Source organism: Alligator sinensis, unplaced genomic scaffold (genome assembly GCF_000455745.1).
Source record: "Alligator sinensis unplaced genomic scaffold, ASM45574v1 scaffold337_1, whole genome shotgun sequence".
NCBI classification, from domain to species: Eukaryota; Metazoa; Chordata; order Crocodylia; family Alligatoridae; genus Alligator; species Alligator sinensis.
Window position 1 is genome coordinate 333,855 of NW_005841927.1, and position 27,995 is coordinate 361,849.

The 27,995-nt window shown below is 65.7% G+C and overlaps 3 protein-coding genes across 5 annotated transcripts; 1 reads left to right on the forward strand and 2 right to left on the reverse strand.

The window, feature by feature from the left end:
• The first annotated feature begins 1,299 nt into the window (after nucleotides 1–1,299).
• On the forward strand, nucleotides 1,300–13,802 carry MAP3K6 (mitogen-activated protein kinase kinase kinase 6). Of its 2 annotated transcripts, XM_014517850.2 has the most exons (27): nucleotides 1,315–2,066; nucleotides 3,019–3,042; nucleotides 3,884–4,071; nucleotides 4,795–4,963; nucleotides 5,284–5,390; nucleotides 5,764–5,934; nucleotides 6,226–6,338; nucleotides 6,801–6,960; nucleotides 7,103–7,253; nucleotides 7,404–7,511; nucleotides 7,594–7,643; nucleotides 7,868–7,963; nucleotides 8,121–8,205; nucleotides 8,352–8,485; nucleotides 9,099–9,226; nucleotides 9,737–9,873; nucleotides 10,045–10,150; nucleotides 10,334–10,491; nucleotides 10,636–10,825; nucleotides 10,902–11,055; nucleotides 11,693–11,864; nucleotides 11,992–12,177; nucleotides 12,305–12,410; nucleotides 12,604–12,832; nucleotides 12,932–13,041; nucleotides 13,213–13,304; nucleotides 13,552–13,802. In XM_014517850.2, exons 1-27 carry the CDS (start codon nucleotides 2,007–2,009, stop codon nucleotides 13,765–13,767), a joined length of 3,600 nt encoding a protein of 1,199 aa, XP_014373336.2. In that variant the 5' UTR covers nucleotides 1,315–2,006; the 3' UTR covers nucleotides 13,768–13,802. The 2 variants fall into 2 exon arrangements, with proteins under 2 accessions (XP_025054475.1, XP_014373336.2); XM_025198690.1 differs by lacking the exons at nucleotides 12,932–13,041; nucleotides 13,213–13,304; nucleotides 13,552–13,802 and having other exon boundaries at nucleotides 1,300–2,066; nucleotides 12,630–12,807.
• Nucleotides 13,803–14,265: 463 nt separating this feature from the next.
• SYTL1 (synaptotagmin like 1) lies at nucleotides 14,266–23,265 on the reverse strand. Of its 2 annotated transcripts, none has more exons than XM_006019231.3 (15): nucleotides 23,129–23,265; nucleotides 20,042–20,456; nucleotides 19,038–19,186; nucleotides 18,616–18,715; nucleotides 18,490–18,529; nucleotides 17,484–17,526; nucleotides 17,241–17,347; nucleotides 16,830–16,952; nucleotides 16,520–16,686; nucleotides 16,061–16,163; nucleotides 15,686–15,847; nucleotides 15,391–15,469; nucleotides 15,042–15,141; nucleotides 14,693–14,898; nucleotides 14,266–14,556 (listed from the first exon to the last, which is right to left on the reverse strand). In XM_006019231.3, the coding sequence occupies exons 2-15, from the start codon at nucleotides 20,167–20,169 to the stop codon at nucleotides 14,417–14,419; spliced, it is 1,647 nt and encodes a 548-aa protein (XP_006019293.1). In that variant the 5' UTR covers nucleotides 20,170–20,456; nucleotides 23,129–23,265; the 3' UTR covers nucleotides 14,266–14,416. The 2 variants fall into 2 exon arrangements, with proteins under 2 accessions (XP_006019293.1, XP_014373346.1); XM_014517860.2 differs by lacking the exon at nucleotides 23,129–23,265 and adding an exon at nucleotides 20,900–21,067.
• Nucleotides 23,266–24,197: 932 nt separating this feature from the next.
• LOC102379415 (trophoblast glycoprotein-like) lies at nucleotides 24,198–27,993 on the reverse strand (the record flags this gene model as incomplete). Its single annotated transcript, XM_025198627.1, has 2 exons — nucleotides 24,198–25,767; nucleotides 27,833–27,993. Coding segments are annotated over 2 exons (999 nt in total), but the record flags the coding sequence as incomplete, so codon positions are not given.
• Nucleotides 27,994–27,995: the final 2 nt, after the last annotated feature.

The window sequence follows — 27,995 nt, forward strand, 5'->3', positions numbered from 1 at the left end:
CCCCCTCCCCCGCCCCCCCCCTGCCCCGCCGGGGTGCAACCCCGGCGCCTGCCCCCGGCCCCTCCCTGCCCCTCCTGGGTGCAAACCCGGCTCCTGCCCCCGGCCCCTCCCTGCCCCTCCTGGGTGCAAACCCGGCTCCTGCCCCCCAGACCCGGACACAGGCATGGGCCAACCAGGCAGCTGCCTGGGGCCAGACAGAAAGGGGGCCCAAAAATGAAGGGAAAAAAAATTACAATTGCAAAAGAAAGTGTTCATATTGTGCACGTACGGGACTGGCAATGTTGTCAATTGAGAACAAACTATTTAAAGACATCGATACTGCAGATGTGATCAAGCCTTTTGCAACAAAAAATCATTACCTCTGGCAGAGGGGGCCCGATACTAAAGGTTCGCCCAGGGCCGCCAGGAGTCTAGGTATGGCACTGCTGCCCCGCAGCCTCGTCCCTGCCCATCCCAGGTTGAAACTCAACTCCTGCCCCCCAGCCCTTTTCCTGCCCCCCAGCCCTTTCCTTGCCCATCCTGGGGTGAGACCCGGCTCCTGCCCCAGCCCCTTCCCCTGCCCATCCCATCCAACTCATGCCCCAGCATCTGGCTGGAAGAGAGGCACTGCCAGCCTTGCTCCACTGATGACATCCAGGCCTGGCTTTGCTGTGGCTTCTTAGTGGTGGGGGTGGCTCAAAAGCAAACCGTCACAAGCCCCCTGAAGTGGGGGCTGCAGCTGGAGGTGGCTGGCAGGACCCGCAGGCTGGGAGGGGGATGCTTTGCCCAGGGGGCCGGCAGCCCCAGCATTGCAAGCCATGTGTCGGGGGCCCCAGCCAGGCCTGGCCCTCTCTGACCTTTGCCCAGACACCGTCTCCATTGTTGGGGGGAGAGCTGTGCGGGCCAAGGGACAGCGTCTCAGCAGGGCAGGGGGAGAGAGGCAGCCCGCTCAGCTCTCCCCTGCCCAGAAGGGTGGCACAGACTGCGGGTGCCTTTGCACCCAAGGACATGCTGAATATGAGAGCCTGGCCCTTTAAGAAGAAGCATGCCAGGGCCAAAATCTGCTGGAGCAGAAGGATGTCAACTAATGTGGAAACAACTTGCGTGGTGTGGTCACCGCCTTCCTGTCAGCTGCGGTCTCCTCCTGACACTGCCAGAGGACAGAGCGCAGGCAGCTGTGCCTCCCGGGCGCGGGCGGGCACGGGGGGCTCACCTGTGCCCTTGGAGCGGGTGTGCAAGGCTCGTGCTTGTGATCGAGTCCATCAGAAAGGTCCCTTCTCACCGTCAGCCCCTGCTGCCGTGTGCTCTGGCTTTGCTGGGGTGGAAAATGCCAGCTTCCCGTTGGCACGGGTCCCCCAGGCCTGCCTGGCAGCCTCGCCAGAGGAGCCAGGCAGATGCCGCAGGGAAATGCTTCCGGCAGCAGGATGAGGGCAGCCCACCCAGAGCCACGGTGCTGGCTGGAGTGACTGCATGGGAAGCGGGAGTCAGGACTCCTGGGTTCCCTCCTACTCGCCCTGCTCTAGGACCCATCTTCTCGAGGGCTGCCAAGTGCAGGGCAGGGTGAGGGTGCTCAGGTTCTCTGCCTCGGTTTCCCCAGCAGCAAGCTGGGAAGCCTTCCCCACATCCCAGAAGCTGCCCCCACCACGTGCACCTTAGGCTCCACGTCTGAGCCCCTCTGATGGCAGCTTGGATGAGGACTGCAAGGCTGGAGAGAGGAGCAGCATCTGGGCTGCCTCTCCTGTGGTGCGCAGCAGGCAGGCCAACCGCTCCGCAGGCTTCTCCAGGAGCGCATGAGGGTCCCTGGGCTCTGAGCCCACCCATAGCCACTGGGATTGACTGAGACCCCAACAGGCTCCTTCCCAGGCTGGGGCTGGGAGCCGTGCGCTGGCCGAGGTGGGTGCATGCCCCTGCGGGCCTGTGCGTGACGGTCCCCCTGCTTCCCCGCAGACGTGGCCGTGGTGGAGGTGAACATCTCCCAATGCCAGCCCTCGCTCTTCTACCACCTGGGCGTGCGCGAGAGCTTCAGCATGACCAACAACATCCTGCTGTGCTGCCACACCGACCTGCCCGACCTGCAGGCTCTCCGGGTGAGTGGGGCGAGCAGGAGCCTCCCTGGGTGGAAGGTCCTGGGGAAGGTGAAACCCAGCGGGTGGGATAGCAGACTGGGAGCTGCGGGGGCAGGTGGGGCCTGCGTTCTGGTCCCCGCTAGACTGCCTTTGCTGGGCCAAGCCTCGTCCCCACCCCGTGCCTCAGTTTCCCCACCAGAGGCGGCACCCATTTGCCTGCCTTACAAAGTGAGGTCTCTCACTGGGAAGCACCATGCCAGAGCTCAGACACGCTAGCTTGCAGCGGGGCCTGGGCAATCTCCGGGCATGGGTGAGGGTCTCGGCAGACGGGCAGGTGTCCCATGTAATCCTCTGTCTCCTGTGACAAGGAAGCAGCTTGTGTCTGGGGCTGCTTACCACCAGCATGATGGTGGCAGTGGCAGGGCCCCGTGGTGCTGGGCACCCTACAGCGAACGGTGCGTGGAAGTCCGCGATTGAAAGAACGGGGTGGAGGAGGAATCGGTTCTCCTTTGTGCAAGGAAACCGAGGCATGGAGAGACTTGGGGGCTCACCCACAGGCATGCGGGGAGCTGGGGGCCCTGGTGCAAACAGCTGAGCTGGGTGGAGGCTTACGGCACGTGGTGGAAGTGCAGCTCAGACCTCCCCGCAGCATGACCCCCCCGGGGACCCCGAGCTAATGCAGCCTTAACCCCACAGCCATTTAACACTCCCTGCCAGCCCCCGTAGCTCCCAGCTTGGCACCGAGCCTGCCCAGGGCCTGAAAGCCTGCACAAAGGTTCTCCCTGATCACTGTGGCTTGCTTTGTCGGGGAAGGGACATGAGTGGTCCCGTGTGGCTCCCTGTGGTGGGCGTCCTGCTCCCCCGTGCCTGGGCACGACGCGGAGGAGCGGGCGCTGAGGCAGGCTGATTGGCATTGGCCGAGATGCCCCGTGCGGGCCCGTGATCAGCTCAGTGCCCCGCTCTGTCTCCGCAGGAGGACGTCTGCCAGAAGAACTCCGTGAGTCTCCTTTGCTGCTCCGGACCTGCCTCTTCCTCTTGATTCATTTCCACCCCCTCCTGGCCCGGCTCACCTGGGGCGATTCCCCTCCTGGCATCTGCCAGCAGCTGGGCTGAGGCTGGCACGCACATACATACGTGTGTGCACACATGCATGCAGGCATACATCCGAACACATGCGCACACTGCACACATGCATGCACATTTACACGTCTACATGCATGCATCCACCCACACGTGCATGTGCATACACACGTATGCATGCACACATACCGACATGTATGCATGCGCGCGCGCACACACATGCATGCATATACATGTATGCACACACACATGGCTGTGCAGGAAGTGTCCCAGCCTCCAACCGTGTCCCTTGCCCACACGCTGCCACATCCCCGTGCTAGCAGCTACACAGTCTGCTCCCCGCCAGCTGCCCACTGCAGTCCTGTCCCCCGTCCCCCATCCAGGTAGGCTGCATGCAGGGGAGGGGGCAGGGCAGCTCCTGCCGGTGCAACAGCACCTGGCACCCCTGGCTGTCTTGCTTTTTATACATAAGGGGCTGTTGACTCTGGACCCTAATGATGGCCCCATTCCATGCCAGGTGGTTAAAGCTCTGCTTGCCGCAGAAGCTGTATGAACAAAGCTCCTACTGCTTCTTCAGAGCTGGGCAGAGATCCAGCAGTGGGGGTGGGGGTGAGCGGGAGGGGGAGCCCACGCTGCTCTGATCCGTGGAGAAACAGGTTCTCTGCCCTCGGGGATGTCAAGACACGAAGCAAAGGCTGGGGGAGGAGGGGCGGGGGAATCGCCCAGCACCCTGACCCCTGCCCCGCTCCCTCCGCCAGGACTGCTGCAGCAGCTACACGCTCATCCCCTACGTGGTGACTGCCCAGAACAAAGTCCTGTGCTGCGACGCCAGCGCCATGAAGTGCCTGACCGAGCTCTTCCAGCCCAGCTTTGACATGGAGGCCTTCTTCACCCCGCTGGCGGCACGCTTGGCCAAGCTGCTCGAGGCCACCCCCACCAACTCCTGGTACGGCTGTGCCCACCGGGCACGGCCCCTCTGCCAGCCCTGGGCGGGCCATCAGGGAGGTAGCGCAGGTGGGGGGCTCCCAAGACAAGTCCCAGGCTTGTGCTGGCACCGCTAGGGCTCAAACCCAGCAGCCTTTGGGCTGCCCCCAGCACGGGACCTGGCAGCGCTTTGTCCCCATCTCCTGACCGAGGCGCTGAGCAGCTGAGCTGACCCCCTTGCCCCTGCATCCCGTCACGCTCTTTGCAGCTGTCTCTCATCCCCTTTCCGGGGGTGGGGAGAGGCAAGGAGGAAGAGAAAGAGCCGAGCAGGCTTCAGCAGGGCAGACCGCAGCTTCCTGCCCACTACAGAGGGGGTAGAAACAATGGGCCCAGCCCTGGCCCTTCCCTGCTGGGGGAGAGGGAAGACGGGGGGCTCCTGCAGGAAAGGCCTGGGGCTGGGGGCTCTGACCCCACATCACTGTCAGACCAGACCAGGGTCTTCTCCATGCAAGCCCAGCTCTGCCATGGGTCTATTGTCACCCCCCTGGGCCCTCTGCCTGAGCCCCTGGGGTCCGGGCTTGCACCCTTTGGATGCTTGGCCCTGCCTGTCAGTCTGGGAGCGGAGGGGGTGGGGGATACCCCTGATGCGCTGTGCTGGGGGCTTGTCCCCGGGGTCCCCCAGTGCCACGGTCATAGGGAGCAGTCTCCCCTCCAGCTCAGGGGCGCTCCTTTCCTTGCTCCGCAGCGAGTACTTCCGGGAGATCCTCCGCCGGGACATCCGCCATGCCCGGGAGCAGTACCGGGGCGAGCAGCTGAGCCAGGAGCTGGCCCGTATCCAGCAGCGCCTGGACAGTGTCGAGTTCCTCAGCCTCGACATCGTCGTGAACCTCCTCCTGTCCTACCGCGACGTCCAGGTGCCGCCGGGGTCGGGGGGCCCCGTGTGTGTCCCCTAGAAGGGGGAGCCCGCGTGCAGCTACCTCATGCCCCTCCCTGGAGGAGCTGGGATCTGCCTGGCTGCGATCCCGGATGGAGCTGTCTGTAGGGGCATCACCCTGACAGAGTAGACCCAGCACGCCTAGGGGGCATGGAGCTGGCTGCGGGGCAGGGCCTAACCCAGCGGGTCCCTGGTTTCTGCAGACCGCTCTGGCCGACGTGGCTGCCCTCTTAGCTGGGGGGAAAGGGTCTCTGGAGCTGCCCGCCAGCTCCCTGTGACCCCCCCCACCTGCCCCCACAGAACTACGACGCCATCATCTCGCTGGTGGAGACCCTCCATGCCCTGCCCACCTGCGACGTGGCCGAGCAGCACAACATCCGCTTCCATTACGCCTTCGCCCTCAACAGGTGAGCAGCTCCTGCAGCCTGGGGCAGGCCCTGCCGGTGCCAAGTCCCCCCTCGCCGGAGCTCGTGGGCACCAGTGGCACCGGCGACTCCTGCCAGGGAGACTTGGGCAGGGGCAGACGTGCCTGCCTGTGTGTCCTGGGCTGCACACGGAGGTTTGAAGCCTGGAGTCCTCTCTCCACGGGGCAGACTTGGCCCGAGCTGCAGCAAGGAGTCCCGTAGTCACAGCTTTGCTCCTGAGGGCACTTAGCATTGGGTGCCGTACGCAATACCAGAGGGTGGGATTTGGGCACCGCTTCTCCTTGCTCCCTCCTCTGGGCTCCATTGCCTGGAGGTGCCCGGGGCAGCCTCGGCTCACTGTGCACCCCCCGTGCAGCCGAAACCAGCCTGGGGACCGGGAGAAGGCGTTGGCCGTGCTGCTGCCGGTGGTGGAGCAGCGGGAAGGAGTGGCGCCCGACCTGTACTGCATGTGTGGCCGCATCTACAAGGACATGTTCATCAGCTCCAACTTCACGGACACCGCCAAGAGGGACCAGTCCTTGCACTGGTGAGGTCTGGGGGAAGGCGCCGGGCACCGGTGCATGAAGACCGAGGGCGCCAATGCAAGCCCCTGCCGAGTTGCACGGGGCTCAGGCTCTCTGGGCACCAAACCCTGGGAGAAGCCGCATGGAGACTGATAATCTTGCAGCTTCGTATGTGTTGACCCTCCTTGGGGCACTTGGGGGGAACGCCCGTGGCCAGGCTGTCCCCCGTACGCCTGCCACACCACACCCCAGAGCAGCCACCTGTTGCCAGTGGGGCCTGGGGGCCTGTCGAGTGACTCGCGGCATCTCCCCAGGTACAGCAAAGCCTTTGACACAGAACCCAGCCTCCACGCTGGGCTCAATGCCGCTGTCCTCCTCATGGCTGTTGGGCACGAGTTCGAGACCTCCCTGCAGCTCCGGCAAATAGGTGAGCGGCCCCTTTCCCTCCTGGCCGAGGAGCCACAGCCTCCTGGCCCCATGTCTTGAGGCCCAGAAGAGGGTGGGTGAGATGGAGGCGGGGGTCTGCCAACTTCTCTCTGTCTGCAGCAGACGAGCCTCTGGGATGGGGCAAGGGGTCCTTGGGGGTTGCAGGGGAGGAAGTGCGTCCCCTCTGTCCCTGGTTCTCCCAGCGAACCAAGCGGGGGGACGCTGCATCTGCTAGAGGCAGGGAGTGGTCTCAGCCCCGGGTTGGGCTTAGGGGGCCTGGCGTGCAGGGTCCTGGGTGCGAAAGATGCCCTGCAGGGCTCCCCATGGGCTGTCCTGGACGCGCGTGCTGCCCTGGGGGTTGGGGAAGAGTGTGCGCCCGGCACAAGCCGTGGGGCAGTGGGGTGGGCAGGGGGTCCCCATGGCCATGTCCCTGCCCTCCCTTCCCTCCCCTCCTCCCTGCCAGGCATGAAGCTGGGCTGCCTTCAGGGCCGCAAGGGCAGCCTGGAGAAGATGGAGTATTACTGGGATGTGGGCTTCTACCTGGGCACTGCCATCCTGTCCAACAACCTGCCCAAGGTCACCCAGGCCTCGGAGAAGCTCTACAAGCTCCACGCCCCTGTCTGGTGGGTGGCAGACGTGCCTGCGGGACCCCCGAGCATCCTGACATGGGCAGGGGAGGCGGTGGTCCAGCTCGGGCATCCCTCAAGCACCTCTCTCATGGGGGACCAGGCTGGCCCAGAGCCCCTGCTCATCCTCTCCCCGCAGGTACCTGGTCTCCGTCATGGAGACCTTCCTGATTTACAAGCACTTCAAGAAGAGCCTGGCAGACACATCCCCCAGGCAGGCCCTGGCAGACTTCTGGCTGGGCTTCCTGCTGGCGTCGTCCCAGCCCTTCGCCCCCACGGACAGCTGCCCGGTGAGGAGCCCGCGCGTGCGGTTTGCTGGTCTTCTCCATGGGGTCGCCTGCGCCAGGGGTCCTTGCTGGGGGGAGACGAACGAGGCTTCCCTTCCCCTGCCCCACAGCCTGCAGGCCCAGTCCATCAGCTGCCCTGTCTGTCTGCTCCAGGTGCTGATCCTAGAGCCGGCCCAGGTCCTGCAGCCGGCCCAGCTGACCGTGCGGGAGGACCAGGCCGAATGCTCCCTGATGCTCCACCACGTCTGCCCCATGGAGGAGGTAAGAGCCCTGCCCTGCCCTGCCCTGCCTGGCTCCCCGGGCTCCCCAGCCTGTGCCCCACGCGGTTTTTGTTTCCCCGCAGACAGGGGTTTCCAGCTGGACCTTCCCGGCTTCCTCCATCCGCGGGGTCAGGTGAGGCGTTTCCCCCTTCCTTCGCCTCTCGGCGAGGTCTCGGGCTCAGCCGCGTCCGGTTGAACCCCCTGTGCCCTGGCTGAGCCAGCAGTGACCAGAGCCTGTCCCTTTGGAGGTACTGGCAGTGCAGGGAGTGGGGTGAGGGCATGTGGCCCCTACGCAGGGGCACCAGCCCAGCTCTTTTGGGGCAACTGGGAAGCCTCACTGTCGGGCACCTCCTCCAGCATCTCCAAGTGGGACGAACGCTGCTCCTTCCTGTACGTGCTGCCCGCGGCCGAGGACTTCCAGCTGTGCTTCCCCACCCAGCACCACTGCCGCTGGTGAGCTGGGGAGCGCGGGGCAGGGCAGGGCAGGGAGGGGGCTGCGGCCAGGTGCGCCCCCCAGCCCAGCCCCGCGCAGCCTGTCATGGCATCTCCCCCTCCATGGAGCTCTGGAGGAGGTGAGGCCACGTCCGAGCCGTGTCCCATGTGGCGGCAGGTTCTGCGAGCTGGTCGGCTCCATCGTGGCGGCGCAGGCAGGGTCCGGCGAGGAGGCAGGCAGCAGCGCTAGTGAGGTCTTGGAGGTGGGTGCTCACGGCAGCTGGGCAAGCTGCTTTGGTGGGCGCCGGGAGCTCTGGGTGCCCGCCCAGGGGCAGCAGAAGCACCCAGGCTGCCAGGGCAGGGTCTGGGGTCCACAGCCCCAGCTCTGACCTTGCTCTGGCCCCTGCAGTACGACTACGAGTACACGGAGACGGGCGACCGGGTGGTGCTGGGCAAGGGCACCTACGGCATTGTCTATGCTGGACGCGACCTCAGCAACCAGGTGCGCATCGCCATCAAGGAGATCCCGGAGCAGGATGGCAGGTAGGGCCAGGCTGGATGGCAGATGGGGGCTGGAGGCTGGGAGCGGGGTGTGAGCCGGCCGGGGGTGCCTGAGACTCCCTGAGGTCCCTTCCAACCCTGATTTTGTATGATTTTATGACTCCCACGAATGCACCGTGATACTGTGGCAGAACAGGCCAGCAGCCCCGGGTTGTGTTAACAGGAGTGTCGCTTGCAAGTCGGACCGTGATTCTTGTGCTCTGTTCAGCACTAGTGAGGCCTCCCTTGGAGTCAGAGGATCATAGAAATGAGGGTGGGAAGGGACCGCAGGAGGTCACATCCAGTCCAACCCCCTGCTCCAAGCAGGACCAGCCCCACCTACATCATCCCAGCCAAGGCTTTGTCTACCTGGGTCTTAAAACCCGCCAGGGATGGAGACTCCACTGGGGATGGTTAAGTCAGGGTTGAGCCTGCCTTGAGCAGGGGTTGGACTAGACGTGGCCCCTTCCAGCTGCCTCCTATGAGCTGTAGGTGGGTGTGCAGCTGCAGGTCGGGGCCCTAACCTGCAGGGACCAGAAAGCCCTGCCACAGTCCAGAGCCCCTCACCGCCAGGGAGGGACAGGCCGGGTGTAACCCCCTTCTGCCCACGGCCTAGATACTCGCAGCCGCTGCACGAGGAGATTGCCCTGCACAAGCGCTTGAGGCATAAGAACATCGTCCAGTACCTGGGCTCCATCAGCCAGGACGGCTTCATCAAGATCTTCATGGAGGAGGTGCCAGGAGGTGGGTGCAGCCGGGACCCCCTTTCTGGGCCAGTGGGGACTGAACCCAGCGTCCGCATGGCTCTCGGGGCAGGGTGCGAGGGGATGCACTGGGGTCCAGCTGGCCTCACTTCTCGCGCTGTCCTGGGGCCACCGTGGCTGTGCACTGCCTGTCCGTGCCCTTGGGCTGTTCCCCTCCTGCTCCGATTCCCCCCGCGGGGTCTGTCCCACTCTGGAGAAGCCCCAGACATTGCAGACGGGTATGGACTGGGGGGCTTTGCCTTCCTCCTGCCCGGCATCCCTTGAGCGTGTTGCCCTTTTCCAGGAGCAGGGCTCTGGCTCCGTAGTTGCCCTGCGTGACCCGTGGCAGGATCGGGCGCAATGCCTGGAGCTGTGTTAGGGGCTGCACAGGGGCGACAGTAGTTTTACTAAGAGCTTAGATGATGGTTTGGACGGGGTTGGACTAGATGTGACCTCCAAAGATGCCTTCCAGCCCCCCGTCTCGGTGATCCTCCAATTCTGTGATCTGCAGGGAGCCTCTCGTCCTTGCTGCACTCCAAGTGGGGCCCTCTGAAGGACAACGAGCCCACCATCGTCTACTACACCCGGCAGATCCTGGAGGGGCTGCGCTACCTGCACGACAACCAGATCGTCCACCGCGACATCAAGGTGAGCCAGGGCTGGTGGAGCCTGGAGCCCCGCCGGGGATGGGGGCCCTGGGGCCAAGCGGACCCACACGCCCAGCTCTGCTGTGGACCGCGGGAGCCGAAGGGACTGTCCCTGGCACCCTCGGCCAGCGGAGCTGGCTCGGGGAGAGAGTGACCCCGTCCCTTCCGGCAGGGCGACAACGTCCTCATCAACACGTACAGCGGGGTGCTCAAGATCTCCGACTTCGGCACCTCCAAGCGGCTGGCTGGGATCAGCCCCAGCACCGAGACCTTCACAGGTGAGGTCCTCGCCTCAGGGTCGTCCCTCTTTCTGGGAGGAGGAGAGCGGGGCGGGGGTGACCCTCCTGCCCCTGTGCCGGGGTGAGGGAAGGAGCCGGTGCTGCCCACTGCGGCTCCCAGGATCGGGGCCGTCTCTGCTCCTCTGGGTGGGCTGGCTTCTCTTGGTCACACTCTGGTGCCAGGCACCCTGCAGTACATGGCCCCCGAGGTCATCGACCACGGCCCGCGGGGCTACGGGAAGCCGGCGGACATCTGGTCCCTGGGCTGCACCCTCATCGAGATGGCTACGGGCAAGCCCCCCTTCTACGAGCTGGAGAGCCCACAGGCTGCCATGTTCAAGGTATCTACCACGGGGTGGGTACAGGGGGTATCTGGACTGGTCAAGCACAGGGTGGACAGCGAAGGCGGGGCTGGCCTGGACCCAGCCTGTGCAACGGGGATGCAGAAGAGACTGATGAGCCAGGAGCTCCCCCCTCCCGCCCAGGTGGGGATGTTCAAGATGCACCCCAAGGTGCCGGACTCCATGTCGGGAGAAGCCAAGGCCTTCATCCTCGCCTGCTTCGAGGTGGAGCCAGACAAGCGGGCCACAGCCGCGGCCCTGCTGCTGCAGCCCTTCCTGGCGCCCTCCAGCCGAAAGAAAGCCAGGAGCCCCGGCGCGCCGGCCGAGGGGGCAGGTGAGCTGTGGGGCGGGCACGGGGGCAGGTGACGGAGAACCGGGGCAGCAGAGTGACCAGACCTATCTTCCCGCAGGTGACTCCCCGATTCTGGCGCGCCGCGGAGAGGCTGCCGGCATCCCCAGGAGCGTCTCCTCATCCTTGCAGGTCCCCAGGGCAGGTGCCAAGGTGGACGGCAGACTCTTGGCTCGCTGCACCAGCGAGGCGACCCTGAGACGCGGCTGCCGCGGGTACAGCCCCCTTTTGAGGTGGAGGGGGTAGCTTCTGGGCACGCACGAACGTGCCCCCTGGTCCTGGTGTCCTGCCCCGCCTTACCCTGCATGCACGGTCGTGCAACTCAGTCCCTGCTGCAGCAGGGACGGGTGCCGGTCCTGCGCCCCGTGCCCCCCTGGCAGGGCCAGCACGGGTGCCAGGGGCTGGCGAGAAGGGAGGGGGTGACCCCTGGCGGCCACGGCCTGCCCATGCACCTGGCTTTATATAACTGGTTCCCACCTGGTGCAGCCCCTCCGTGGGTGCAGCTCCGGGCGCTTGGAGGGAGCCCGCCGAGGGGATGCAATGCAGTGCCTGTTCCTGGAGCTCACAGCCCGGCCGCGCCAGGCTGCCTGCAGCCCCCATAGATGGTTTTAAGGCTTTCCTTGGTATTGAAGTGCCAAGCAAGGAAAGGGCACCCCCCCAAGCCTCTGCCATGGCCCTGCCGGGGGTCTGCATCTCCCCTGCATCACCCACCAGGCTGGGAGCCCCCTGGGCTGTAGCTGGGGGAGCTCTGGCTTTACAGGGGTTGGGGGGTCCCTCCGCCAGCTCCTTGCCCCCCACCTGCCACATGCCCAGGCATTGCTGCACCCCCCTGCCACTCCCTTGCCTCCCCAGGGCCCCCGAGGAGTCATCCAGCTCCGATTTCAGCATCTCGTCGTCCTCCTCGGAGGAAAGCAGTGGCCTCTTCTTGCTGCGGAAGGACAGCGAGCGCAGAGCCACCCTGCACCGCATCCTCACTGAGGAGCTGCCCAGCCTCGTGGCCACCCTGCAAGAGACCCAGGCACAGGCCCGTACCAGTCCCCAGCCCTGCCACTCCCTGGGCAAACTCGGGCAGGGCATGGCATCTAGCCCAGGGGGTTGGGGGCCTCAATGCTCTCCCAAGCTGTGGCTGAAGCTTGCTCTTTCCGCTGCAGAGCGCGGAGGGAGCTCGGCTGGAGCCGGACCACATCGCCCAGCTGGTGTCCTGCCTTGGGGGCTTCATCCGCTCCCCCAGCCCCCGGCAGCTGGAGCAAGACCTGCGGGCACTGCAAGGCCAGCTGCAGGCAAGCGGCCGGAGCCTCCGCCACGCCCAGCCGCTGCTCTTTGGCTTCCAGGAGGCGGTGAGTGCCCCGGGCTGGGCTCTGCCCCCACCCACATTGCACCCAGAGGGCAGGGGGTCTTGGAGGGAGGGGTGGGGGGGCAGAGGCTGCCCCCTGCCCACGCCCCGTGTACCCCCAACTCCTGCAGGTGAAGCAAGTCCTGCGGCGGCACCAGATCAAGCCGCACTGGATGTTCGCGCTGGACAACCTCATGGGACAGGCGGTGCAGGCGGCATTGACCCTGCTCCTGACAGGTGGGCCAGGGGCAGGCATGGGGGGGCCATGCTCTGGGATGCCCTTGGCTCAGCTTGGAGCTGAGGGCGCGGTCGGAGAAGACAGCATCCCTAGCTGAGCTGCAGCTGGGACGTCGGCGTGCTTCGGGGGCTGTCCTGAGCGCAGCAAGGCAGGCGCCGGACCCTCCTTGCCATGTCTCTTGGGTGCCTCTAGAGCTTGGCTTGACCGCCAGGGTGCAGGGCAAAAAGGACCTCGAAGAAGCAAGCAATGAGGAGGAGGAGGAGGAGGAGGAGCAAGAGGAGACCAAGAGCCAGCCAGCCACAACGGGCAGCGAGGGGGCTCTGAGGCCGGGTGGCGATGCCAGCCCCGGTGCCCAAACCAACCCACCAGGCACCTCCCTGCTCATGGCACAGCTCAGGCACCTCCACGTGGAGACGGGCAGGTGAGGACAGCACGTGGGAGCATGAGGCTGCCCACGCTGCGGTGCCGCATGGGGAGCGGCCAGCCCCTGGCCCCCAGCCTCATGGCTTGTCCCCTCCAGGCTGCTGCAGGAGCTGGTGCAGAAGGAGCAGGAGTGGCAGGGGCTGGTGAGGAGGGCGCTGCAGGCGGCCAGACAGGACGCCAACACTGGGCGGAGGTCACTGCCCGTCGGTGAGCGGGGCTGAGGGCAGGGGACCTGGGGTCTGCTGCAAGACACGGGGCGATACCCTCCTGGGCTGAGCTGAGCCGTGATGGGGGGAGAGGTCTCTCTTCTGGCCCAGGTGGCCTTGGGCACGGGGTTTGCTGGGGTCCCGGACGCTCACCCAGCCCCTTCCCCCCCAGTTGTCTCCGCTCCCTGCCAGGCACAGCCCCCGGACCCCCTCCTCGTGGACTGGCTGCAGCACCACAGCGTTGACAGGGACACGACCGAGACGGTAGGGCCCCCAGGGCACGGCCATGGACGGCGTGGGTTTGGGGCTAAATCCTCCACCGCTTCTGAGCCACACGCCCCATGTCTCCCCTCCTGGGCTTCGAGAAGAGCTGGCCCACGACAGAGGCCGGCCGTGCGGCTCTGGGCTCCCAAGTGCCGGCTGGACTCCCCCTCCACGGGGCCTGGAGCCCTCTGCCCGGCCCGAGGGGGGGTCAGCCAAGCCCCCTGCCCACATCTCCTCTCCCCTGCAGCTCCTGGCACACGGCTTCACCCTGCACGACCTGCTGACCTGCGCCACGCGGGACGACCTGCTGTACACGGGTATCAGGTACCACCACCCCGCTCTCCCTCCCTGGCTCCCCAGGGCAGGCTGCCCCTTCCTGGGACGAGGGGGCTCAGGGTGGGAGATGCCAGGCCTGGGTTGGACCGTCTCCTCCAAGACGGCCACGTGGCAGCCGGGGACCTAGCCGCGGCCACACAAGGCTGGCCCTGTCCCCGCCGGGGCGGGGGGGGGCGCTGGCGCAGCAGGGAGCAGACTGAGACCTTCTCCGGCCCTTGCCCAGCCGCAGAGGATGGAGCCTCCCGGCCAGACCGGCTCCGCTTGCTTGCACCGCCAACAGCTGCCTCCAGCATCTCGCTGGCCCCCAGGCTGGGACGGGGACACCCCCAAGGTCGGTGCCTATGGCATCCTCAGGGACACCGCAGCACTGTGCACCGAGCAATAAACAGCTGCTTATTGTGCCCGTGGGCACCTCCTCATTGGGGCGTCGCGGGGGGAGTTATGGGTGATGAGAGCCAGGGTCTGTGAGCTGAACAGCTGCCCAGAGCCCGGATGGGCATCATCCTGCCTGGGCTCAGCACCCCCGGGCAGGGGAGACGGCAGCCCTGTACCCACCACAATGGGCAGCCTCCCTCCACGTGGCACCACGAGCTGTGAGCGCAGACACCGGGGCAGCATCTCCAGCCTTGTGCGGTTGCACGGGGGTTTATTTCCAAGACGGGTCGGGTGCAGCAGCTCTGGGACTCGCTGGGATCGCCTGGGCCAGCACCCTGGCATCAGAAGCCAGTCCTGCCTGCCACCCCCAGCAGCAGGGGGGAGTCCGGGCCGGGGGGGAGCTAAGTCCTGGGGGTGAGGTTGGTCCGCAGGGGCAGCAGGGCTTCCACCCAGAGGCCGGGCTGCTGCAGCAGGCTGTCCCAGACACGCCGCTCCTCCTCCGTGGAGTCCATCCAGGGCACGGGCAGCCCGTAGCTGCTCCCTGCCAGGGAGAGAGGGGGGCACCGTCACCCACGGGGCCTCTGCACCCTCACCTGGGCCCTTCCCCAGGTGGATGCAGACGCCCAGGAGGCACCAGTCCCCCCATCGTGCCCAGCAGCCGCCGGGCCCTGGCTCACCGGTGCCCAGGCTGAGGCGGAGGCCTCCCAGCAGCTGCTTGGAGAAGTTCTCGTGGTGCCAGAGGGTGAACTCGGCGCAGGCCTCGCTGAGGTCCTTGGCCTGGAAGCCGTCGTACACCATGGTGTGGTTGAACAGCGGGGTCAGGCTCCGCTTCACCACCCGGGTCTTCTGGCGGCTCGCCTTGCTGTCATCCGGCAGGACGTAGCTGCGGGCAGGAGCGCAGCATGAGCCCGGAAAGCAGGACGAGCTGGAGGCTTAGCTGCCCCCAGCCTGCCCTCGGGTCCCTGCTGGTCCCCCAAGCCTTCTCGCAGCCCCCTCGGGCATCCCCGTCCCTGCCGGAGGGCTCACCACTGCACGGAGGAGTCCACGGTACCGCCCCGGATGGGGATGAGGCTCTGGGCATCCTTCACCCAGATGTGCAGCTCCCCCGTCGGAGGCAGGCCAGCTCCTGGGGGAGAAGGGGCAAGTGCTGAGGCAGGGGCAGCTCCTTGCCCCGCTCCCCTTGCACCCACAACCTGTGCGGGCTTGTTCCCTGCCTGGACACGCGTGTGCATTGCCTTCCTGCCGCCAGGCCCCTGCGTGTCTGTCATCTCTGCTTTCCCCGTCCCAGCTGTGCCAATCCCCCTGCACCTGGCGTGAGGGTGCCCAGGGAAGCAGAGGTGACCTTGGCTCCGGGAGCCACGTGCCCGGGTCTTACCTTCAGCCCCGGCGGGGATGAACTTCAGCGCCAGGTTGAGCTTGCCCCGGCTGATGAGGCCATTGGGGAAGACCGGCGTCTGCGGGAAGGGTGCGGGGAGATCAGCGTGCACGCATGTGTGCGGGGGATGCAGGAACGGGGGGGAGTGTACAGGGGGACGTACAGCCCCTTGCCCCTGGCTGGCAACAACCCAGCGGGGTCGCAGCGGGCTGGACAAAGGGACAGGAAGACAGACCGTCGCCGGCTGAGCGTGGTAGGATAGGGGGCGCGTGGGGCCGGGGCGGGGGTGCCTCACCCGGGGCTGGAGGTTGAACCACTCGGGGTGCGTGTTGCCCCAGTCCCAGGCGCTCAGCGCGATCTCCACCTCGCCCAGGAAGAGGTTGCGGCCCAGGGTGTCGTGGTGCCAGACGGACGCGTTGAGCACGCGGCTCTGGAGCTCGTCCTTCTCCATCTTGTACTGCGGCCGCCGGCGGGGGGAGAGAGGGGCGCTGGCACCAGGGGCTCCCCGACGCCACCGCCTGCCCCTCGGCTGGACCCCCGCCCCTTCCAGCAGCCCCGAGAGAGAGCAACGCCCCTGCACCCCTGCCCTCAACCCCCTCGTCCAGGGACAGGATGCTCCAGACACCCCTGGGTGGGACCCTGCCCTGGCTGGGCTCCAGCCCCTGCTCACTTTGAGGGTCTCGTTGAAGACGGGGTCCAGGCTCCGCTTCTTGACGGCCGTTTTGCGCTTGCCGTGGTTGGACTTGTCCGGCAGCAGGTAGGTCTTGACGTACCTGGGAGCCGGGCAGAGGGGCTGGGGCTGATTGCCGCTGCCTCGCACCCAGCAGAAGTTCCCCCCACCTCCACGCCCTGTGCCGCAACGGTTGTACAGTGCCTAGCGCGGACACGGTTAGACCAGGATATAGGAGCCTTGACTGGCACTGCCGCTGCCCCGGACGTGGCAGCTGCACCCAAACAAGGCTGCTACCCACAAGCGCCCCTCCCTGCGCTGCCCACCTAGGGCCAAAGGGGAGCGTGGCCGTGCCCAGAAAGAGGGCCAGAGGTGGCCTGGGGCTGGGCAGGCAGGCAAGCCTGGCACCCAGAGCCTGGGGGGCTAGGGACTAGGATCAGGCCCCTGCCCGGCACTCACGGGTCCGAGCGCTGTTTCTTGGCCTCGGCCAGCCCCCGGCACTGGATGACGTGGATGTGCAGCTCCTTCCTCTTGGCCTCGTAGTGCAGGGAGAGCTGGATGCAGCCGCGTACCTCCACGCTGCCCACGTCCCCCTCGCTGTACAGGCTCATCATGCTGCCGCTCAGCTGCAGCAGGCGCGGGGAAGAGATCGGGACGTGCAGGGAGCTCAGGGGGGCACGGGCAGGAGGCGCAATGCAGCTCCCTGCTCCATCCAACCCTGCCCCCCTGCACGCTCCAGCCCCGCTCCCACCCTGCCCTGCCCACGTACCGTGGAGCCGAGGCTGGACACGGAGGAGCTGGTGGTCAGCAGGGTGTGGGGGGGTCCCGCGCCGTTCCTCTCGGGGGGCGACTCCACGAGCCCGTCCTGGCCATTCTGCAGGGCCCCGTTGCTCTGGGGGGGGACAGCGCACCCCAGCCCCGAGTGAGAGGCCAACCCAGCTCCAGCCTCCCCCCACACACCCCAGACCCTGGCACTTGCCCCCACCCTGCGGCAGCCAGCGGGTGCATGTGGTGCCAGGAAAGGCCGTGGTGCCAGTGCCCTTTCGCTCAGCCTCCTCCCTCCCGGCCCGCTCAGGCAGGCAGCTCCAGGAGGCCTGGGCTCTTGCCCTGGTTCTCACCCCAGCTGTGGGGCAGATGTTGCCATGCCCTGAAGCCGCCCAGCCACACTCTGCCTGCGTACCTGTGCAGTGATGGTGATGGCCGGGCATGCCTGGGTCTCCCTGCTCCCTGCCTCTTCCCCTTCCTCTGGGCTGGACGTGTCGAATGATTCGAATGAGTCGTCACTGTCTGCATCAGAAAGAGGTTGGAGGTGGTTTTAGGGGCTCATGGGGACCAGCTTGGGGGGGGCGAGGGGGCTCTGCTCCCTAACTGCCCCGTGGCCCCACAGCACCACGGACACTGGCCCAGGGGATGCTTTTTTTACCTGGCTTGTCCCCAGGCTCCTGCTCCCTCGCCTGGCCTGCATCCTACAGAGACAAGACAGCTGGTGAAGGAGCTGCTGAACACAGCCAGCTCTGCTTCCTCATTAGGGAGAGCCATTCTAATTCAGCTCATCTGCATATGCAAAGCGAGCTAATCACCTTCCCGGCTCTTCAGGCTGCGGCGGTGCAGAAGCAGGAAATCCAGCAAGTAACAGTGACAGCAGTGAAAAAGGCACATCGTTCCCCCCCCCCCCCCCCCACAACCAAAAGGCCCCCCCCCCCGCACAACACACAAGGGCCTTCCGGTGTTATTTGCATACTTAAAACAGCTGATCTGGATGTCTAATTATGCAAATCAGCCTCCAGGTCCTCTGTCAGCGGAGGGGACTTTGCTCTGACAGTGGCGTCGATGCATTTTGTGGAGACGGCAACGCTGCTGCGTTCACGGTGCATTGCGCTGGGATCACCCGAGCGAGCTGGGCAGGGGCTCAGAGGGGCCCAAGCCCTGGGAGAGCTCCCGTCTGCACCAGGAGTCGGCCCCCGCTGTCCCCTGCCAGCTGGAGGGACGGGGTCTTATCGCCGTGGCAGCCTTTCTCTTCCAAGCAGCTCCGGCCCTATAGCATGCCCCCCACGTGCCCCTGGCCAGGCTGCCCTCCGTGACCTTGCAAGGCAACTCAAACACCAACACAATGCCTCACCGATGCCCTGACATTGGGGCCGGGGGTGGAAATCCCCTGCCAAACCTGCTGGGAGCAGCGAGCCATGTCTACCACGTGGGCAGGCTGGCACGGCGGTAGTAACCGTGGGTGTGTGTGGCTGGTGCCCCACTGGCATCTCCATCACAAGGCGTGCGGGCGGCCCCATGCACTGAGCTCCCGCAGCCCTGGCACCAATGCCCTGGCCTTGCTCGGGAAGGAAAGCCCCAGGGATGGAGCGCGGTGACGGGGCCGGGGCAGCGGTTCCTGTCGTGCCCACCTGCTAGTGCCCGTGCCCCTGGGCTCCACTGACCTGCGTGTCCTCGGCGTGGTGGGCAGCCTCTGTGGGGAGCCTGCGAGGGGAGAAAGCCCTTAGTGACATGGCACGGGGGCAGTCTGCTTCTGCTGCTTCCCCGGCGGGCGGCTCAGCGATGCTCACCTGTCCTCGCTATCCAGCGCACCCTCCTTCTCCTCCAACGCCGGCTCGCGGATCGGCCCCAGGTCCCCCGCGCTGGGGGCACGCTTCGGCTCCTGCTCTCCTGCTCCCACGGACAAGACAGCGGTGGCGGGAAGCCTCAGAGGGATTCGTCTCCCCTCCCCGTCCCGTCCCGTCCCGTCCCATCCTCCCGGGCCCGGATTTGGGACCTCCCAGGTGAGGGACACCCCAGCAGCAAGACGAGGCGGCCTCGCCAGCATCTCTGCGAGCTGCCGGCGCTAGAGGGAGACAGCCCAACATGGAAGCAGGCTGGCCCCGCGGGCACCTCCGCCGTGCAGCTGCGGAGGGGCTGGAGCTGCTACACACACCTGGGAAGAGTTGCTGAGCCCGACAGCCGGCCGGCTCGGCCCCCACCCAGCCCCTACCTTTGGGTTTCTTCTTCCTGCGGATGGAGGCGCGGACAATGTCGGCGCCCAGGTGGTTGTGCCAGTGCCGCTTGGCCCGGACGTCGCAGAACCAGTCCCCGGTCAGGCCCTTCAGCTGGCTGGGGTTGGAGACCGACTCGCGCAGTTTGCTGGGGGAAGGGAGGAGTGCGGGAGGGCTGAGCCCCGGCCAGGGTCAGGGACCACCCGGGCAAGGTGCCCCTGGCTGTACGTCCCGCCTGGAGCCGCAGCCCATCGCAAGGGAGACGAGAAGCGGTTTCCAGAGGTGAACGCAGGGCCTCTGGCCTCCCAGGGACACTGCCAGGCTCCCTGCTTTGCAACCCCTTCCTCTCCCAAAGCAGAGCCCGGCACAGGCCACCTCCACCCCCAGCCCCATCAACCAGCCCCCGCCCAACACACAACCCAGGACAAGAAGCAGGACCGGGACTGCCAGGGCAGCCTGTGCTACTACTCACAAGGTGCCCAGAGACCACAGTGATGGGCAAAGCCCCACCTGAGGAAGCCCTGGCTAAACTGGGGCCATGGCCAGGCCCACGGGGACATTTGAGCCCTCCTCCCCGGAGCCTGGCATGGCCGAGGCGGTGGGCCGCTGACATGTGCTGGCGGGTGTGTGCACCTCTGGACCACGCAAAGCCAAGGCCACGGGGCTGGGCAGTGAATAGCGTGAAGTGGAGCGGGAGAGTTAACACGGGAGACACGGCTCAGCCTCCCACGCACGCAGCTGCCCCCAGGGAACAGCAATCAGCGGGTCGAGCCAATGTCCAGCCTGAGACTTTTGCCCTTTGCTTCACACAGGTGCAGGGATGTGTGTGTGCATGCACGTGCATGTGTGTGCATGTGCACGCAAGTATGTATATGAGTGCCTGTGCATGCATGCTTGCGCATGTATATATTCATGTGCACATGGTATATGTGCATGTGTGTGCATGTGCATGGGGGGGGTGGAGCCAGGTCCCCAGGTGGGTGAGCGGGCACCGCGGTCTCACCTGACGCGCCCCTCCTCCAGCACGCGGAGCTGCGAGTCCCGGAGCAGCACCTCGCCGATGGTGCTCTGCTCCTCCTCCGTCAGGAAGCTGAGGTCCAGCAGGCAGTCCGCCTCTATGTCCTGAGCCATGGCAGCGTCCAGCACCCAGGCCCAGGCCGCACCACACGTGCCGCCCGTCCCAGTGGGTCAGGGAGCCTGAGAAGACGTGCCAAGCTCTGGGCTTGCGGTCAGCTCTGTGGCCCAGGCACCGTCAGCACGTCACCGCTCCGCATGGATCCAGGGGCATGGAGAGCAGCTGGCCATCCCGCCCTGGTGCCAGGGTGCACGGGAAGCACAAGGATCTTGGGGCAGCAGGGCTCAGCGCTGGACGGTGCTGCCCCGAGGGCCTGGATGTGGGTCCCACATCATCCTGAGCCCTGCAAGAGACCAGGCAGAGGGGCTGAGCACCCCGACTGGCTCGGCCGCAGCCGAGGTCTGTGCAGAAGGGGAAGGCAAAGAGGAAGGGGAGGGTGCGGGCTCTGCCCATGCCAGCACTGGGCAAGCCCAAGGGTCAGGGAAAGCCTCCCAGTGCAGCCTGCACCTCCCAGTCCCAGGACTGTGCTCTCCCACGCTCAGCGGGCAGCAGGGACTGGGCACGCACTGGCGGGCAGCAGCTGCCTGCAGCTCGTGGAAGCACGGTGCTCCGGACCCGCGTGTGGGGTCTCAGAGACCCCGGTCAAGCCCTGGGCTTTAGCGAAGCAAAGCAGCCGCTTGCACCAGGGCAGCGCTGGATGCTTTAACCCCGAGCTAGTTTGGGGAGGGACGAGGGGAACAAGGAGTGGCTGCCTCCCCCGCAACCTCTCCAGCGCTGATCCCTCACCTCAGGCCTTGCAAGCTGGCACCTGCATCCTGGACAGGGTCCAGCTAGCGAAGGGCAGGGCACAGAGACGCGGCCCGTCCTCCCCAAAGCCTGCAGCCCTGCAGAGGCGCTGCCTGGGCCGGCGGGCGACCCCCAGCGCACCCCCAACCTGCGCAGACGGGCCGGAGCTGGGGACAGGCGAGGAGGAGGAAGCTTCTGAGCTGCAAAACCGTCACCTGCGGAGCAGATCAGATGCTCCGCGCAGCCCTTCCTGTCTGTAGCAATGTAACCCCACACCCACGCGCAGCACAGCTTCCTCCTCCTGCGGCGACAAACACACAGCTCCTGGCCTGCCAGCCGGGGCACAAGCAGACACCCCGAAACCCTGGCCCCTCGAAAGCACCCAGGCCCATGGGAGCTGGGCTGGGGCAGGAGCAGCGCCCGGGGCTGGGAGACACATGGAGCCGTCTCCTGGCTGGTAGCAAGCCCCAGGCACGCCCAGGCACAATGCTGATACCCTGCAGATGTGCACTCAGGGCTAGTCCTAGCCCATGGCAGGGCAGGGCGGAGGGGCCGGGGCGACGAGGGGAAGGACAACCTGTGCAGAAGCACGAAGGCAGCCCCAGGCTGGAGCGCCCAGCTGCATTGCAGCTCAGCGCCAGAGCCGACCGCACCCCTGGGAAGCCCGTTCACGCAGAACAGGGGCTGCCCTTCCTCGCATCTCTGCCCAGCCTGCCTTGAGGAGGGGAGGCACGGGCTGAGCAGCCGTGCTTGCTGTGCCCCGGATGGGGCTGAGACCCACCGAGCTCTCCCCTTGGCAGCGAGACCCCGGCTCCCCGCTGCAGGGAGTGGCTCCTACGTGCCAGGAGCTGCACGGGCTTGTTCTTGCAAGGCGCCTTGCACAACAGGCTGCCATGCTGTGGCAAGGCTGGGGGAGTTGCATCAGAGCTGCCTGGGGCTGCAGGCGGGCGCTGCGGGCAGGGTTGCACCGTCCCCTTGCCCCGCAGCCAGGCTGCGTTCACCCAGGGACCCAGTCTCGCACGCTGCCAGCGTCGGATAATGCACGCACAGAACGGGTCTGGCCCCAGCTGCTGGCTTGTGAGAACAGCCCCAGAGCACAGCCCGGGGTAGGCAGGGCAGGGTGGACCTGCCCTGACATCCTCCCAAGGACCCCGGGTGGCCGGGGACAGAGCGGGGACCATGGTCATAGCCAACAGGCCACGGCTGAGCCTGGCAGAGGCCCCGCGGGATGCCGGAGGCTGGGGCAGGGCAATGGGTGCCGCAACGCAGGCACCGTGCCAGCCCAATTTCACCCAGGCGGATGGATGGGGCGGGACGCTGGGGCTGGCACAGAGCCTCCCTCCCAGAAGGAAAACATTTGCACAGGGCAAGGGGCAAGCCTTGCCACGCTGCACAGCCAGACAGGCAGGGCGGTGCCAGGGACTGCTGGCTGCGGGGGCAGGCGGCCATGCCCACACCACGGGGCAGCTCTGGGGACCCTAAGACAGGCTCCCGCCCCAGCCACCGCTGCATGAGGACGAGCAGACCTGGGCCCAGAGATCCAGCCCAGGGTTTGCTTGCCGCTGCCCCAGGAGAGCAGGGTGAACGCAGTTCACCTGGAGGGAGCAGGGCCAGGAGGGGAGCTGGCAGTGCTAAGCTCTCCAGCTGGGCCGCAGGGCAGAGGGTGCATGAGTTAGGCCCACGTCCCCCCTGCCCTCTTCCCACCACCCTAGAGGCAGCTGCATTTCACAGCCCCCCAGGCTCACAGCACCACCCGTGCCCCGGGCCCGGAGCACTGCCTGCTGTAGGCAGCATCCTGTTTGAGGTCCCAGAGACGCGCCGGCTGTGGTTGGCTCGTCCCCTCCAGACGCAGGGGCCGAGGGTGCTGCTTCTCCGTCAAAACATCTCAGTTGTCAAATAGAAGGAGCCCCCGGACCCAGAAGCAGCCCCCACCTCCGCAACGCCCCTCCCAGCAGTGCCCGGGCAACCCCCAACCCCAAGACGCAAGGAACCAGGGCAGCGAGAGCCCTTCGCCAGCCCACTCGGCCCCTCTTAAGCCTCAGCACTAAGATGCAGCCACCTCTGGGGTGCAGCACAGCAGCTGGGTCCTGGCCCAGCTCCACACACAGAGACGGGCCCTGGAGCCCTCGGTTCCCCGTCCAGGGGTGGGGTGGCTCCCGGCTGCTTCCCGTGCCCCCGCCACCTCCGCAACAGGTGGAGCTCAGGGAGACGAGGCCGAGGCGGAGTTACCTGTCCTGCCAGGGGCCCCCGCGGGGTGGGGAGAAGAGGCCGGGTCTCCGCAGGCGAGGCTCCAGGGACCCCCTTCTTCCTCCTCTAGCGGTGCCGAAGTTGGCTGCCGTTGCCTGTCGCCGCCCCTGTGCGTTTGCAGAGCTGCACAGAAGCAACCTCAGGGAGACCTAAGGCTGAGTCAACCGCAGTGGGGAGGAAACACCTCCCCACCCCATGCAGCCGGCGGGAAACCAGGGCCTGGAGGAGAGCGGCTCGCTGGACCGGACTGGCCTGGCCTGGCCTGGCCTGGAAAGAGTCCGGGGGGTCTGCACAGCGCCTGGCACGAGGGAGCCCGGGGGTACCAGGGCAGCTGGCTTCGCATCCCACACGAGCAAGGGCTGCCCTGGGATACACGGCCCCGGGGGGGCTACAGCGTGGGCTTAACAGGGAGTTTGCCTGGGGTGACTCTACACCCGAGAGGGGCAGCCTGTTGTGCACCCACTCCTCACTTACACCAGTTCAAAGCCTTATTATCTGGGGTTTTCTCCCCCCCTCGGCCCCATCTCATTTGTTTCTTTCCCGAGTCAAAGGAAAGAGGCTCGCTGCTGGGCTCAGGCTCTGCAGGGTAAGACTCTGCCCCTGGGGCCAGGATTTTAGCTGTTCAAGGCAGGAGCAAGCTACAATGCAAAGAGGGGCAGGAGTTTGGGGGTGGGGGGCTCGCTCCCTGGCATTTTGGCCAGGTGGGCACAAGGGGGTGCCCTTGAGCTGCCATGAGTGCTCTGGGTTTTGCAAGCCAGGGAGATGCTCACGCCCGGCTCTGTCGGGCCTCTGTTTCTCTTTGCCCCTTCCTGCCCTGGCACCAATGGAGATGGCAGGCAAAACCCCGGGGCACGGGGAGCTAGGGGCTGGGGTCCCAGGAGGTAAGCGCTTTCTCTAGGGGAGACCACAGGCTGGGAGAAGGGGTCTCTCTTCCCCTAGCTGCTCTGCCACGTCGTCCCCATGAAGTGTCGGTCTCTTCTGCTTGCCCCCCTCCCCTGCCATGGTGCATCGGGGCCGGAGACGCTTCACCCCACATCTGCCAGGCGCCGTTTGAGGAACTCTTTATTGTCCGCATTGGGCGACAAGAGACAGGAGCGCATCGTTGCCATCCTCCCCGCCGGCTGCAGCCAAGCAGCCGCTCCGGGGCCCAGCACCTGGAGCCCACAGGGCAGCGCTCAGGGGCCTCGGTGCCCCCTGCCTCCCACCTCTCGCTTAGCCCAGTTCGTCAGCCAGAGACCGAGCCTGGGGGCAGGTTACTGCGCCGAGAAGAAATCAAACCCTCCCCTCCACCCCCCATTTATAGCAACAATAAAACACCCTGAAATGCCCTCCGCCCCTTCCCACTGAAGTAGCGTCTCTCCAGCCAGGGGCTGCAGCCCCTGGGAATCAGCTGTTCCCAACTGGGGGCTGGAACCGTCCCGCATGCTCCAGGCCTCTTATTGCACATCTCGGCTGCAGACAAAACTGTCCCGTGCCTTCCTCTGAGCTGGGCAGAGCCGGGCAGTCTGCTCCAGTAGCATCGTCCTTGCATCCCTTACCCTGGGTACAGCTCCATCAGAAGGGAGCCGCTGTGCTGGCCCAGCCATGGTCCCCCAAGGCTGGTGCTGGGCTGTGAGGCAGGTCCCGTAGGAAGAGCCACCCTAGGCAAGGGAAGCAGAAGTGCCAGCATGTGCCAAAGGGACCGAGGAGTCTGCGAACCACTGCAGGAGACAGGCAGGGCTTGGCCAGGCCTGCAAGGGACCCAAAGCAGCCATGCACTGCCTCCTCCCCGAGATGCCCAGGCTCACATGTCCAGAGTGGAGACCCGGGCGGCACGGGACTCCGCGCCCATCTCGTAGCGATAGCGGCGCTCCTCTAGCAGGCTGCGGCAGGCACCCCGCGTGCTGGTCACCCAGCCCTTGAGGCCGCGGCGGTTGAGGTAGAGCACGAAGAGGAAGGCCACGCCGAGGAGGCCCAGCACTGCACCCAGCAGGGCGTAGGAGGTCTGCAGGGCACGCTCGCCGTGCGGGCTGGAGTGGCAGCCCAGCTCGGCCCCGGCCAGCGCCAGCAGCGAGGTGTTCTGGAGAGCCCGGGGGAAGGCGCAGGTCAGCTGATCGGCGTCGGCTGCCTGGCGGCTGCGGGTCAGCCAACCCACCAGGTCCTCGATGTCGCAGCTGCACACGAACGGGTTGTCCTGCAGGAAGAGGTGGAGATGCGGCTGCCGGCCCAGCTCCGCCAGCGCCTCGGCCCGCAGGGTCTTGAGGGCATTGGCAGTCAGGTCCAGGTGCTCAAGGTCCAGGCCAGCGAAGGTGGCATTCTTGACGTCCACCAGCGAGTTGTTCCTCAGGTCCAGGTGCCGCAGGCCGGCGAGGCCAGAGAACAGGCCCAGGGGCAGGTAGACGATGCCGTTGCTGGCCAGCTCCAGCCTGGAGAGGTTGTGGAAGCCACCCCGGGCGATGGCGGCTGCCAGGGGCGGGAGAGCGGAGGCGTTGTGGAGCGCACGGCTCAGGTTCAGTGCCCACAAGGAGCTGTTGCCCGCGCCGAACGCGTCGGGGTGGACAGTGGCCAGGCGGTTGTTGCTCAGGTCCAGGGAGCGCAGGCTGGGGAGGGCGGAGAAAACCCCGGTCTCCACCGCCACAATCCTGGGAGAGAAAGGAGCAGGCACACGGTGAGTATCCTGCGAAGCCCAAACGGCTTTGCCCCCAGGAACAAGGGCCTCTTTTCCCACCCAGCTCCAAGTCATCCCAAAGTCATCCCCACCCAAGCAGCCTCTGCCGGGACTTTGGCAGCTGGGAGAAGGCTGGCATTGCCGGGCCTGGGTTGCAGCTGTGCTGTGGGGCAATGATCTCTAAACCAACGATGGAGGATCTCAGGGAGGGCACTTAGAAGGGAATAGATCACTCTAGAGATATCAGGTTCAACGCTCTCCCTCTATAGCATCCACCCTTCTCCATGCTCCTCATGGGGTATTATGATCCAGCACTTGTTCCTGCCTGTGGCAGGGGGTCGGACTTGATGATCTGTTCAGGTCCCTCCTGACCCTAGAAACTATGAAACTATGAGACACAATGGCACTCACATCAGGCCCGTAAGCAGAGCTCTTTGGAGCTCTCCTATTCTCTGCAGACCCTCTCCTCTACGTGCCCTGTGACAGGACAGGCCAAGTCCAAGGGGGCTTTCCATTCAGAGACCGAGTCATCGGTATCAGGTCCTGCATGGCGGGGCAGGCTCCTGGGGCCGTCACCCTCTTCCGCCCCGGGTGAGAGCTCCGCCGTGCAATCCAGGAGCATCTGAGCATTTGCAGCAATGGGTGAGAGAGAAATCCCAAAAGCTTACACATGCCGGGAGACCAGGCTCCTCGATTCCTACGTGAAGGAAATGAGGGCTGCAGAAGCGGCCGATTGCTGAGAGCGGGCAGGTTGCAGCTGTGGGCGTGTGCACGCTCCCCAAGCTGGAGAGACCCCCAGGGAAGGTCTCCATCACACCTTCCCCTTGCAGCCCCGACTCCTTTTCCATTAGCACCCACATGCCTCAAACTTCACCGCACCTGTCGGGAGTTCGCTCAAGGGGTCACCCAGGGCCAGGCTCTGAAGGCGGCAGAACCAGAAAGACCCCAAAGTCCCCACTCAGCGGTGCGTGGGGATATGCAGCTGTGTCACACGCTCATGGAGACGGGCTGGATGCCACCGCAGTAAGCGTTTAGACCCAGGAATGAGGCGCCGGCCTTCTGGGGGCTTTGGCAGGACGAGGAGCTGCAGAACGGATGCAGCTGCAAGCGGGAGAGCTTTGCTCCGAAGCCCCCCAGGAAAGGAGCTGCTGATGCCAGAGCCTTTAAGAGCCCTTCTGCAAGGGTCGCCCTGCTCCAGGCAGCAGGATGATGTGGGCATGGTCCTTACCCCCCCTGCCCAGAAACCCCCGGAGTGTCACTAAGCTCTTTGCTTCACTTTGCTCTGGCAGCAGGGAGTTCCCCAGGTTGGTTACGCACAGGGTAAAAACCAACAGCATTTACACACACACACACCCACACACACACCCCCAAGCAACATCTGGCAGCACAAGAAGGCTAGACGGGTGTCATCCCCACCTAAACCATCCCAGACGGGCACTTGTCCAGCCCGTGGGTTCCCAACCTTTGGTCACACCCCAGGATCCCCTCCGAAAATGCCAGCACTGAGCGCTCACTTGTTCCTCAACTATGGAAAAAAATATATATACTAGAGCAATTTTCCCTGTAGCAAAATTAAGATGGCAACAGGTCAGGAGGTTTGCGATGCCCAGGATTCCTACCGGAAATCTCCATTTTACCTTGTGACTCAGGTGTAGGCATCTGCCCAGCGAACGGTGCAAGTATTGTGCAGCGCCCCCTCGCAGCACCCCTAAGGGGATCTGGCTGCACCCTAGAGCACGACAGCACCCCAAGTGGAATTTGTGGCACCCCTAAAAGGATCTCACGCCACCCTGGGGTGTGGCAGCACCCCACAGAGGATCTCATGGCACCCCTAAAAAGACTTCATGATACCCAAGAGCACAGCTGCACCCCACAGAGGATCTCGCGGCACCCCGGCTGAGAATCACGGCTCTAACCTACACCTCCAGGCTTCCGCGGGTGGAGGTTGCACCCGCAGGCCCCGGGGCTGCCCGGTCGCCCAGCACCAGGCTCAGCCCCACCCCAGCTGCCCCTCGGGCTGGAAGGGGGGTGCTCCCTACCTGTTGTTGGCCAGCGAGAGGGTGACGAGCCTGGGCAGCCCCTGGAAGTCCCGGCTGGCGAGGCGAGGGATGCGGTTGCCGGTGATGAAGAGGTTGCGGGTGTACGCGGGGATGCCCGGCGGCACGGCGCTCAGCTCCTTCTGGACGCACTTGACGGTGCGGG

Bases quoted from the DNA above. Each gene is read 5' to 3' on its own strand.
- MAP3K6 (XM_014517850.2), top strand. From the start codon at position 2,007: ATGACCAACAACATCCTGCTGTGCTGCCACACCGACCTGCCCGACCTG. The intron at 7,512-7,593 runs GTAAGAGCCCTG...GTTTCCCCGCAG, and splicing joins ACGTCTGCCCCATGGAGGAG to ACAGGGGTTTCCAGCTGGAC. The intron at 11,056-11,692 runs GTACAGCCCCCT...TTGCCTCCCCAG, and splicing joins CTGAGACGCGGCTGCCGCGG to GGCCCCCGAGGAGTCATCCA.
- SYTL1 (XM_006019231.3), bottom strand. From the start codon at position 20,169: ATGGCTCAGGACATAGAGGCGGACTGCCTGCTGGACCTCAGCTTCCTG. The intron at 18,716-19,037 runs GTAGGGGCTGGG...CCGTGGGAGCAG, and splicing joins CAGGAAGAAGAAACCCAAAG to GAGAGCAGGAGCCGAAGCGT. The intron at 15,470-15,685 runs GTGAGGCACCCC...CCCTTCCCGCAG, and splicing joins GGTTCAACCTCCAGCCCCGG to ACGCCGGTCTTCCCCAATGG.